Here is a 13177-nt window from a genome sequence, read left to right as displayed (position 1 = left end):
TATTTGCACAGACTGAGAACACTGTTCTCAAATTGCATCTCTGAGCTCTTGATGTAAAAATCGACAGGGTGTAAAAACTAGATTTAAACAGCTTTTGAAGATGTCGCTTCTTATCCACCTGACTATAGAGGAATTAAATACACAACAACTGCCTTCTGTGTGTGTAAGAACTAACTAAAAATTTAGCTTTCACAGAGTGTTTGTCGCACCTAAATTTAAAAGGCAGCCATACTGTTTCTGAGCCTGACAGACTATTACTTCAACCTGACTCTCACGTATATACCATGAAACATGCACATTTAGATTACAGACCATGCTGTCATAATCCTATTCCAGCATAGAGCTACTTGTGTATCACAATTTCTTTACTTTAAAATGACTGTCAGAATAAGCTGCACAGTAACAAAGACTAGATAGTTCTGGTGAGAGAAAGAAGAGCATGCATACGGTGTAAAAAGCTAACCTCCTTCTATCCTTTTGGCATTCAATTTCAGCAGAGAAGAATACTTCATCAACATCATCATCGTCTAGCATTTTCCTGAGCACAATCATTTCTGGCAGGGGCGACTGCCACGTATTACCTCCTCCCAGAGTCAGATGCAATTTGGTGTGAGCATATTTCATGCAAATTCAATTTCTATTCCAGAAAAGGAGAGCAAGTCTGCTTGATGCCTCTGCATAAGCCAGGTAATACACATGCACAAAAAAAAAAAAGTGATGACTGAAGAAAAGGAAAGTGTTGTGCACAGTGCAGATGAAAATGTCAAACTACTATACGCATGCACACACAGCACAGAAATGTAAAGCAGAGTGACACGGAAGAGTAGTGTTTTCAGAACTAATTCAGTCCATGATCTAATAGTGCGGCCAGTTACATGTGCTCTATAGCAAAACACTGGAGAAGACTATAAATGAACAAGAGTTTACAGATGCATCTCAGACACTATTTTTGAAGTGAGAATCAAACTGTTTGCACTTATGTGGCCATACCAGAAAGCTGGCAGGATGAGAGTATAGCCCTTTGTGTTGGCTCCAAGGCCCTTCTCTGCCACAAGACAGCAAAATTTGCCTTTTGAATGGCATTAGAATATGCTTAATATGTAGAGCCCGCCTTGCCAATGTCAGCTAGTGGATACGAAGATAAACGACTGCAATGCAACCCCCAGAAAGGCCAGCCACAGCATTCACTTATGCCTGGGGTGCCCACCTACACCCCACTCCCCCACCCCCCACCCCCAACACACACACACACACACATACACACCCTTCCTTTCTAGGCAACACAAAGTGACATCTGCAAATGCCTTTTCAATATTAATGCGGGCTTCCAGAAGGCGAATAATTAAATCTAAAAATTTGAAGCGAGAAAGAAGCACGGGAAAGACATACCTTGGATTACCTACTTGCTCTTCCTCACTCTTTCCCCCTTCTCTCCCTCTCCCTCTCTCTCTCTCTCCCTCTCTCCCCCGCTCCCTCGCCCTCTTTCTCATTCTGTTTCAATCCTTCCTCCACTCTGACAAACTGCACCGCCTGCTTTTTTCATGTTTGGATGCTGCCGAAGGGGGATTAATTTGTTGTTTGTTGCAGTCAATCAAATTTCCACAGACAGATTTAAGTTAATTGCATCCGTGAGTTGATCCCAGAAGGAGAGAGTGCTACAAGCGCAGATCAGCTTTTATTCTCCAAGTGATATCCTCATCAATGACACATGCACACACACACATAAACAAGAGTCCATGTATTTTTTTTTTTTTTTTTGTGCATTCTTCAGATTCTTTTTCTTAAGTGTTATTGGAACACTGGCAAAGGACCTTGAATCGATGCCTGCACAGTCTGTGATGATTATACATCTGTATTAATATATAATTACTGATGGTATCTACTCACAATATACACTTGAATGTTTTCTTTTGCTTTTAATTATGATTCTCCAAGTTGCAAAAGCTTTACTCTATATATGTTTGAGTTACAGTGCACACACTGAACAAAGGCACCGTGTGAAATGAAGACGAACTGGCTTGCTTGATTTCCCACAAAGCACAGCAAAAGTTCAGAGCTAACAGTCTGCCTCTCAGCATTTCATTTGATGCTCAGTCCAAAATCGCTTATCTAGAAAATCTGAGCACACGTAATGGCACAGAGGGATAAGAGGGATTTATAATGCATAAGAAGGAGACACTCCTAATGGCTTCTTCTTTGGGGCAACATTGAGGATATGGAGGACAAAACAACAGGCTTTATTTTCTTTCCTCTCTACTTCTTCCTTTTCTCGTAACAGAGGGAAAACACAACAATCACGGAGAAAGCTAGATATCCTATTCCCTACTCAGTGCGATGGTGGTTTGTGTGTGTGTTTGTGTGTGTACATAACAGGCCTATGAAAAAAAAAACAGCAAGACATTAAGAGATGAGGAGAACGAAAGTATGAGCAAATGATTCACTCTCACACAAGGGATATTTGAAAAACACACTGAGATACAACACATACACACACACTCACACCAAATATACACACTCCTCTTTGCCTAATGGCTTTGACCAATACATAGAAAGGCGGCTGGAAGCTGGACAGGGATGACTAGACACTGAGTGGCTAACAAATGTTAAATCATGCAGGCAGAGGCTCTTTCTCTTGCTCTCTCTCTCGCTCTCTCTCTCTCTCTCTCTCTCTCTCACACACACACACACACACACACACACACACACACACACGCACACACATCCATGCACAGTGGCGTGCTGAGCCTGACTCTGAGGCAGCTGGAGCCAGAGAGCTGAAGGTTGTCAGGAGACATGGCGAAGCATGTGTGTGTTTCTCACACAAAAGAGCCCCCTAATTGTTTGGGATTCATTAATGCAGCAGCTTTTCAATTGCAACCCAAGCTGTCAGGAAAAAAAAAAATCCATGTAACTGGGAGAGAGGTGTATTCACACCGGCTGCAAAATAACTGTATAATTAACACCAGAAAAAAAAAAACAAAACTAATTTTTCATGGTAAATAAATGAGGAAGATTCTGAATGCTATCGAGACATGAAGGTGGCCATATTTAGCATCTTTTTATGGTTATGTGAAAACTGTTTGCACTGTGTGTTGGTATTTTTCCCTTCTGTACACACAGTTTTAGAGACAGAAGATTGACACAACTGTTTCTTACCAGGGGCGCTGAGGGTGGATCCCAGTGCTGAGGGGCTCGGGGCCAAGCTGCTCTTAGAGTGGGGAGGCAGGCGATGACGAAGAGGAAGAAGAGGAGGATGAGGATGAGGAAGAGGCCGCAGGGGAGGAGGTGCGAGCAGCAGACAGGGTGGGCGCAGGGGAGACCAGCCGCTCTCCAGACTCCATATCTGTCAAACACAATCCAATCAGCAGGGTTACAATAGGAAAGCACACCCACCCGTACACTCACAAACACACGCGCTGAATCACGAACACACAAATGCATACTGCCCCCCCCGACGCAACACGTTCAAGAGCACACATGCACTTATGCGCACACACACACACACACACACGCGCGTACACACACACACACGCACACCTCCTGACACTTTTCCTTTCACATCTCACTTCCCCTGAACAATATTTCCATTTAGCCATGCTCACTGGCTCCCAGCCGCTATTGATTCAATATGGGGTAGGACGGAGGATGACATGTTTAAGGACTCTGATAAGGGACAACAAAAAGCAGGTTTCACATTTCGATGCAGGAATATGCCCACACTGAGAATCGTTCTGCAACGGGACAGCTACAAGAAACTTCCTCTGGTGAGTTTGAAGTGGGACAAATGACAGAGGTTAGCCAAAATGTCAAACACATATACCTTTGTCACTTTTCTTGTCACTCGCAGTCCCTCAGACATGTGCACAAACTCACACACGTGTGCACCTGTGTTTTACAAGCAGGATCCTTTTACACACCCCTGACAGGAAAAAAAAAAAAAAAAAAGTCATTCAAATTAAAAGTGCTCTTTGAGGCCTTTAAAGACAGCATTGCTCTCTGCCTCCTTTCACTTGGAACCAGAACTAAATGGATAGGCTTTTAGATGATTGGTGCATTAACCAACACGGTAGCTTTTTTCCATTATCAGTTTCACAGACTTACCGTGCTGGCCATTATCAACCAACCAACAACACAAACCCTCACAAGAAACATTTGGCCATTCTGCAGCCAAATATTTTACTTACATTATTCAGCTTTAATCCCCTTTTGCTTACAACTGAGAACACAATGTGGCTATGCCCACACAACTGCTGACTTGTGGAGACAAACAAATACAAAACACACACATTTACACCACACACAGGGACAACACATTCACACATTTCAGCCCCCCACTGCAGACATACACACATACAAAATCACCTCCCCTGTCTATCACATCAACCTGACTCTTTTTCTCTCTTCTCCTTTTCCATATCCCTCTGCCTGACACTAATCCAGGACTGAAAATCCCCTTCAAAAGCACAGTTTGCAGATTGTGTTTTACAGGCAGGCTTTGTTATTGTGTCATTACACATAAACAGTCTCTGCCTCCATCTCTCTTTCCCTCTCTCTTTCTCTCTCTCTCGCTCCTGCCACCCCTCCACCACCCTCCCTCCCTCCCTCTCTCCTCTGCAGTGGGAGCAGAGCCACTGATTAATCTCTGAGACAAAAGCTGCTATCCTCTGAATATCAGTATCAGCCTTTCGCCAGGAGCAACACTGACAAGAGAGAGGGAGAGAGAGAGAGAGAGAGAGGCGCGGATGACAAGAAAACCTGCTGCAGTCCACGGGGAGGAGGCTGGTGTGCCATCGAACTTGGGCAGCCATCCCTGCCATTGCTGCAGTGAAACGAGTGTGGCTGTGTAAATAAGAGCAAGGTCAAAGGTCCTTCGAATTGCATCTCACACAAGGTGACAGGATGTGGGTTAAAGAGACAAATTATCAACTTTAACGGGCAGAAAATGAATGTTACAGGTTCGTTACAAGAATACATTTCCAGTTGAGTGAAGATGGGGAGTTTATCATAATTTCAACCCCCAAAAATGAAAAAAAAACTGTTACCTCTGTGCCACACTTTGTTGCATGAATGGCTGTCACACTCTATGCTCCTTCACTCTGGCTGTCACCTTTTAAATGTCAGGTCGGGGTAGAAAAAAATATTGGAAAAAGGATTCTTCCACAAGACTTAAAGAAAAAAGTGACTTTTCTGTGTTTGCGTCTGACAAAAAAAAAAAGCAAGTATCATCAAAAGTGTTGTGAAAATGGAGAGGAGCTGTGGCCCTTCATAATTATCATAATGCACATGAAAACAAAAGGCTTGTGTCTCGGAGGACGAGCAGGCTTACGTGGTGTCAGCTGGTAAGTGAAGCGGATCATTTCCTACCTTTTCACGGGAAGGGAGAAACACAGACAGAGGGAGAGAAAGAGAGTTTGAGAGATTGAAAGGGAAAAAGGAATAAGCAAGACAATATACTCTGATTTTGTTGTGTGTGTGTGTGTGTGTGTGTTTGGTGGGGGGGTGGATGGGTAGGTGTGTGTGTGTGTGGGGTGGCAAAAGCAGAAGAAAAAGAAAGAGTGGAGAAGATGAAGGACAGCCTGTAAACCGTTTCTGTCGTTTCTCAATATCTGCACTTAATGCCTCGCCTTGTCAAAACGTGATGATGTGAACAGAATTGATTTCCCCCCTAACAAACAACAAAAAAGCAATCCCTTCTTTGCAGAGGTGTAAAGCAGAGCTACCCTCCCCCTCATCTCCTCTCATCTCTCACAATCTCTCAAAGGGCCTCTTCCTGGGATGAGAGACGGAGAGAGAAAGGACAGCGGGGGGAAAGAAACGACTACGAGGCGAGTCCATCTTCCTCTGACAACTACAAACTGATCACTTAGAGCAATTAAATCTAATAACAATAATAAGATTGAGCTCAGCAATGTACCACCAAATGCACAGCAACAACAATGATTGCAACAATAATGGAGCGCCAAGGTATTTAAGGATCCAATCCTGACTTAATTATGAGAAATTAAAATGGATTTAGCATCAGAATTAGCTTGATTTTATAGGTAATTAACGGCACACCACAGTGGCGGTATAAGGCAAGCGTTATAATCTCCGTGAACGGCTAAATCAATTTGACTTGAACAACACCAACCAATCAACAGAGAACGCTGCAACCAGAAACAGCAGGTCTCGCAGATGCAAGAAGAGGGAGAATTTATGCTAATAGCTGAACTATGATTTATAAGATGTGTTCCAGCACCGGATTCACAGTCACGTTCACAAATACAACACAGCACCCAGCTGTCAACGCATGCAGCTAATAGTGGTTAGATGCAGCGGCCCTTCAGGAGATAGTGTAGCTATAAACAGCTCTGGAGTTTTATGACTGCGTTTGGCCTTCATATAGAAGCCTTCACGCGTCAGTATGATCTGAAAGGAGGGCAGAATAGCATAAAGCAGAGATACAGTGAGTGCATTCGGTGGCCTGTGCTGCTCAGTATCGCGGCCTTACATCATGCGTTTGTTTTTGTGGTGTTGTATGTCTGCGTTGCGTGCATGTAGCGGTGCTCAGTTACACATGCAGAGGTTTAACAAAAGACTGCAAATACATGTGCCTATGGAAGTGTTTGTGTGCATGTATGCGGTGTGTGTGTCACAGCCTCAAACTATTCAACCTCCTGTGTGTCGCCTGCCTCTTTTCTCCTCACCCCTTCAACAAACACACACACACACACACACACACACACACACACACACACACACACACACACCACACACACACACACACACACACACACACACAGTAACAGATGGCTGATACTAACTGAGATAATCCGCCAACAGAGTCATCAGCATGGATCAGTGGTAATCAGAGTGTGGACACAATGTCTCTTCTCCAGCCGTAATGGAAGGAGCGCCTGGCGCAAGAGAAGGGAAATGCATTATTCCCCATGATGCCCTGACCTCATTCAAAGACACACACAGTGGCTCCCAGCTCCCTTTCTTTTTTCTCCTCGCCATAGACAACAAAGAGTATATCATCGCTGCTTCTACAACATTCACTCTCCCCTCCAGATCTCTTGCTCCCTACCTTTTATTGTGATGTGCAACTGTGTCTAACGCAGACCTGCGTTCAGTCAGCCAAAAAGGAAAAATGTCAACATACCAAGTGTGTCATGATGAAGGTTGTTGGTAACAAAAAAGATTGGAGTGAGTAATCATCAGTTTTACAGGGTTTTGCTTCCTGTATTGTTCAAAACAACCATATTGACTTATTACTTAGCCACCTCAAGTCTTCCTGAGAATTAATAATGCTTCTTATAAGTGTAATATCCAGACAATGTGGTTATCAGGTAGGTGAAAAACTGCCAGTAAGTGAGTGGTGAATCACTCTTCACCAAAAGGCATAGCACATACAACACACAAAGAGGTACTTTCTGTTGTGCTAGTATTCGCCAAAGTGAGATCACTGACACTGAGTCTGAATCAGCAAGAACATCTCTTATTTCTGACCTTGTAAAGCTGCTGTTCAGACTCAGTGCTTGAACTTCCCATTTCTTTATGTGTTTGTATAGGTTCGTGTGGGTGTATGTTTTCGTAGGCACGTCATGTGCATATGGACGTGGCCGTCTGCACTTTGCATGCTTGTTGGCAATGAATGCTGACCAAGTGCACGCACAAGCTTGATTGACCCAATTCCCCCCCCCCCCCCCCCCCCCCCCCCCCCACTCCTCGCGTGCATACCATCAGCCAGGAAATGACATAACCAGGAATCTTGGCAAAAAATATGTGACAACCTTTGTCCCGTGTCAAACATCAACTCGGAGAACATTTAAAGAGACAGTACTCTGTGATATCATGCTTTAACACTGGCTGCATGACTTTATTAATCAGCTAATTGTTATAGCTCCATTTTACTTGGAGTGTTTTATCACTGAGACACTCCATTACAATCTTTTTTTTTTTAATGTTTAATTAATGAAGTACAAAAAGTACAGAACACTGAATAACTGAATAATCATATTAAACTGGATTTGCACAAAACTGCATAACTGCATGGTGAACTCATAGTGGAATGTGCCAATGCCTGAAAGAAGTACAAAGAGACAGCATGCCCCAGTGTGGCCTGTCTAGGTGACAACAACTAGAGTGAGTCAGACCCCTCCCTCGGCACCACTCCTGCCCAGTGACAGATGGCAGAGCAGGGCATGTAGGGGATGGGCACCATTTCTCACCCTTCCTCAGCTAGCCTTGGCAGTGGTGCTGGCCACAGGTCTTATTACAGCCACACCACTGCCTGCCTGCTTTCATGTAACACCAGAGCTTACCACGCTAGAGCTGCTTACTGCCTGCCAGGGTAAAAAGGTAATGATATGGTCCTGTGTGCAACAAATGGTAGAGTGTGGCGTGTGACAGAAGAGTTTCCAGCCTTAGTATTTACCGGGCCCTGGTGTAACCCCTACACATATGCGCATCCATGCAGTTGTAAGAGGCTTTAGATAAAATATAAAACCAAATGGCGTGCCACACGCATTCTGTATATTTTTTTGAAATGACAAGAAATCAGCTCTTGCCAAATGGCTTTATTTGCCTTTTCAAGCATACTGTAGATGCCAAAGGCTGGAATCAACACCCCTACTCACCATCCGTCTCTGCTGGGTTCCCAGTGACAATAATGTGATTTTGGGACATGGTGATGACTCGGTGGAGAGGAATAGGATAGGCTTGTCACTTGTGTTTGATGTCAAACCTATGTGTGACAGAATAGTGTTACTCAGCTCAACCAGACATAGCACTACTCCCATTTCCTGGCCATAAATAGAAGAGAATGAGATGGTAGTGAGTGTGTCTATGTGCAAGTGTTAGAAAAAAGGATAATCTGTGCGTATTTGTGTGCACACAAGCACACCCTTATGCATCATTCTAAGTATCATAAAGTAAGCTCAATAAGAAAATTCCCATCTCTTACGCTCATTCGCATCTGCATCCACCCAAAGCTAATTATTCTCCCCATGGTAACCTAGCAGGGTCTTCACATCAAAAAACCAGAAGTGTGCATCAGGCAATCATCCCTGATGAATCTGCCCTTCTCCCTCTGCTAGCCACTCACACTCATCTGCCAGTCTCAATGCTCATTACTGTTTTTCTGCAGACTGAACCAGATCTGCTCGCCACTGGCTGCATGTGTCTACAAGAATCCGTAATGACTTTGGAGCACTTTGGAAGCATAGAATAAAAAAAATAATACATACAATGCATATGCACAAGCAGACACTCAACAGATGCATTGGAGGCAAAGTGAGCAGTAAGCCAATGCCTGTTAAGGTTAATTATCATTTAAAACACTGACAGCATTTTACATTTGCTCTAGTTCACTTTTCACAACAGAGCTTTGTATGTAACTCAGTGCAGAGCCAATCTGATGATGCGCAAAAAATGTACCTCGAGGCCTGAAACATCAAGCTTAGACACTAGAAGCACAATTCACTTCACAAAATACATCCCACATATTAATTCAGCAGATACAATTCTCCGGTATTTAAACAGACCTTTGCACAATTCTTAAGTACTAAATCATCTCAAAATCTAATAATCATGTCTAATTGTTCTCACAATATTTCCAAAGAGCACAAAAATTCTATAATTGCTGTAAATATTAACTTTTATTGTAGCTAATGCCATTTAGTCCCGTGTTTGGAATTTAGAGAAAAAAATGAAAGCAAAACTGATCCAAAACAGACAAGCCACAGCAAACTGACGCTGAGTGCCAAGTATTCCAGTAGAGATGCACCAATTATCTGGCCAGTAACTGGAATTAGCTCAACTGTATTGCATTCTGTGCTGATCAGATTAGCCTACACCCAGAAAAGATGTTTCTACCATGAAACAATATGTAATATATATAATTGGCTTTAATTGTATCTGGCCTCCCTCATAATGCTAATGCTGTAGCCAGTAAACAGTCAGTGAAGCACTTGGGTTCCTTGTTTTTACAGCTCTAAAAATCCATGTTTAAACTTAGTCAGGATTGAAGCAGTGTTTTCTTTGTGTTTAAGTATTTTTAGTTAAAGTGTCCCTTCTTCAGAAATTATTAACTAAAACTTTAACATGATCTCAGCTCAGTCAGCACTGTTTGAGGTGCAAGAAGCGCAGCTGAACACAGTGACACCCCCACCTCCCTATATACAAGTGTGTTTTAGATTTATTTACAGACCTAAAGACATGTTTCACACGCTAAAAGTCTTGTCCAGTAACCTGGAGAACTTTATTTTGAGATTTGCCTGAGAGAGAGTAGCATCTCTAACCTCCATGAAATGTTTTATTATGACCATAAATTTACATTTTCACAAAAGAAAGGTCACAAAAAAATGTCTGCAAATTCTGTCAACTAAAGCTTTTAGAAAGAAAATCTGAATCAACCCAGAAAATTACAATGGCTGCATCTCTAATATCCAGTCATTTTACTTTAATCTCAATAGACACTGTGTCAATAGTGCAGTGTGTAATCTCCCTCAGACAACTTGATCAGTGCAAGCTTTGATGCTCTGTTTTGTAATGACTGAAAAACAGAAAACTACTCTGGAAAATATTAGATTGCAAGTACTTTAAAAGTGTACCATTTCACAGATTTGTAGTATATGTTTTTGAGCTCATGTTAGGTATCAAACCAGTCATGCAAAATGACACAAAATTTATGCTGTAAAACTAGGTTTATCCTTGTTGAGTGCCATTTTCTTCACAAAATCTTCATAGGACAAACACACATATTTAAATAAATGCAGGAAATAAAACTAAATGCCAGGAAATAACATCAGTTATAGAGGAATATCAAGGAAACAAGGAGCGAGTGAGAGAGAAGGAAAAGGGGGGGGGGGGGGGGGGGGGGGATGAGCGCAGTACTCCAGATATGCATAATGCAAATGACATGCATGTCAAATAGCAAAACAAACTGACAGTGACAGAACAATGGAATAGCCAGAGAGCAGCCAGTCGCGCTTGAGCAATTGTTGGAGGGCCTCCTGTCCATTTCCATGGGAAGAAAAACATTTAGAGTTCTGTTCAACTGAAACTTTATTTGCAGGAGGTAACCGATATCACTGTGTAAATGACAGTGACAGGATTCGGATAAGTGGTGTGATGGCTGGAATAGCTTATCCATGACTACCAGTCACATTTTTTTGTTTGATGCTGCTCCTGCAGCACATAATGTGTTATTTGACAGGATTGAACAGGCATGTACAGTCACAAGCCCTAATTTTTCACTCTTCCTCTCAACCACACAAAGCTGCTGCAGTAGTCATATTCCTCCTTTTGCTGATTACAGGGCACAGAAATTAAAAGGCGTCCATGAAAAGAGCGAATTAATTTGATTTAAATGACCATTACGGCCACTATACAGAATGCAGCGAAACTAAAAACTCTTACGGGTGAACCACAGAACGAGGGGCACCCCGGATCATACATTTGCAATACAGTTAGCAGCTTACTTAGCAATTAATATTGCTTAATGAAATGACTGCTCACATCTCTGCCTTATCTCTTCTCCAATTCCCCCCCACCTTAACACCTTTCTCCTGCCCAGTCTCTCTCCCCCTGCACTCTACGTTTTCACACTTTCACTCTTATTTCTTGCTTTTATTAAAAACATTAACAACACCTGCGCAAATTGATTTCATTAACTGCTTTCTGCTCAACACAAACAGACAAATGCTAAATGGCAAATGAGGTTCTAGGCGCTCTTAAGATAAGGGAGCAAAAAAGAAAACATGTTTACAGGTATTTACAGTGGCATACAATCCATGGTGTTGCATCTGTGTTTGAATACTGCAATCAGGTGAAGGTCTTAAAAGCTACTGAGTAGTGTCGGAGCAACAATCTGGCAACATAGAGTAAGCTGTGATGAGAGAAAATCCACCAGCATTAAACTCAATATGTCAATCAGCTGTATTCCTCTGTTCAAATGTGTGCTTTACTTAATGTTAAACATGTGAAAATGACTGGCTGGAGGAGAATGGTGTTGTATTGACAGAGAGGGAGGCAAAGCAGCAGGCAGTCAGCCACTCTGTTCTGCTTCACTGCAACATGGGAGGGAGGCCAGCGTGGACACATACACACGCACGCACACACGCACGCACAGATGTAAAAACACACATACAGGCATGTACACAGGAGCAAGCACACACTTGCACAAATGAACACACACTCACTCTCTGCCTCTCCCTCTCTCGCTCTCTCTCTCTCTAACAAACACAAGCACACACTCGCACACAGTGCAGCAGGTGAGGTGCCAGCACATCACAGCGCTGCCATTTTTCAGTGTCTTGCTCAGGGAGAAGCGCTCTGACATTTTATGAAGCACTCTGCAGAAATCAGCAGCTTGTAATGGCGGCTGGACTGTCACTCCTTTCCACTCTTCACACTCCCTCTATCTCCTTTCCTCACACTGCTTTTAAGATATTATCTCCCCTGATTAGCATAATCTAATCAATTTTACAAAATTGGCTTTTAATTACAGAGAACAATCTTGTCTTCTCACAGTTACTGGTTAAGCTTTTGTTTTTCCAAAAAAAAAAAAAGAAAAAAAAAAAGTCAAACTGAGGCAGTCAAAGGTTAGAAAAAACCTCAGTCAAAGGTTAGAAAATGCTGCCTATCACACTCGAGTAGGAAAAACTGAGACAGATGTGTTAACGGTATAATGGCAGAAATGACAAAAGAAAATACAAATCACAGGTTCATCTCCAATATGTAGGTTTTCCTAGAAAAATATGGCACTATGAATATAATACATTATGATTCACCAATCTAGTAACTGTTCTTCGTCATATGTGTAATAGTAAACAATTCTTTTAGATGTGTGCATTTTAAAGCAGCAGTTTACTCACTTCTTCTTTTCTTTCTTTTTTTTTTTTTTATCCTTGGCTGCTAATCTTACTGTACGTGTTTACTGGAAAGGCCAAGTGATTAGAAACTCAGCTGTTAAATATGTCCTCTGCATAAAAGCAGGGATCTATAACTATGATTAACTCTTTGGTATGTTGTTGTGCCTGACAAGCTCTCTGTTGAGCAATGATTAACAGCTTGTGACTCTACAAACCGCCGCTTGCACATTACCACAATGTTTACATTATCCAGACCCTTACTGAAGCCATTACTGCTGTTGCTAAGCTAACGCTCATCTTTGGAAGCCAAGTAGCAGGCA

At 42.4% G+C, this 13177-nt stretch overlaps 1 protein-coding gene across 1 annotated transcript in view; it reads right to left on the bottom strand.

Moving 5' to 3' along the window:
• Positions 1 to 13177, bottom strand: part of baz2ba (bromodomain adjacent to zinc finger domain, 2Ba) — a 69641-nt gene that overhangs the window by 27933 nt on the left and 28531 nt on the right. The window contains 2 exon segments of the mRNA XM_030718144.1: positions 3157 to 3220; positions 3222 to 3343. Coding sequence (XP_030574004.1) covers positions 3157 to 3220; positions 3222 to 3341 — 184 coding nt within the window. The 5' untranslated portion in view covers positions 3342 to 3343.

The sequence above is a fragment of the Archocentrus centrarchus genome, chromosome 3 (assembly GCF_007364275.1).
Source record: "Archocentrus centrarchus isolate MPI-CPG fArcCen1 chromosome 3, fArcCen1, whole genome shotgun sequence".
Taxonomy (NCBI): domain Eukaryota; kingdom Metazoa; phylum Chordata; class Actinopteri; order Cichliformes; family Cichlidae; genus Archocentrus; species Archocentrus centrarchus.
This window is presented reverse-complemented; position numbering and strand designations above follow the sequence as displayed.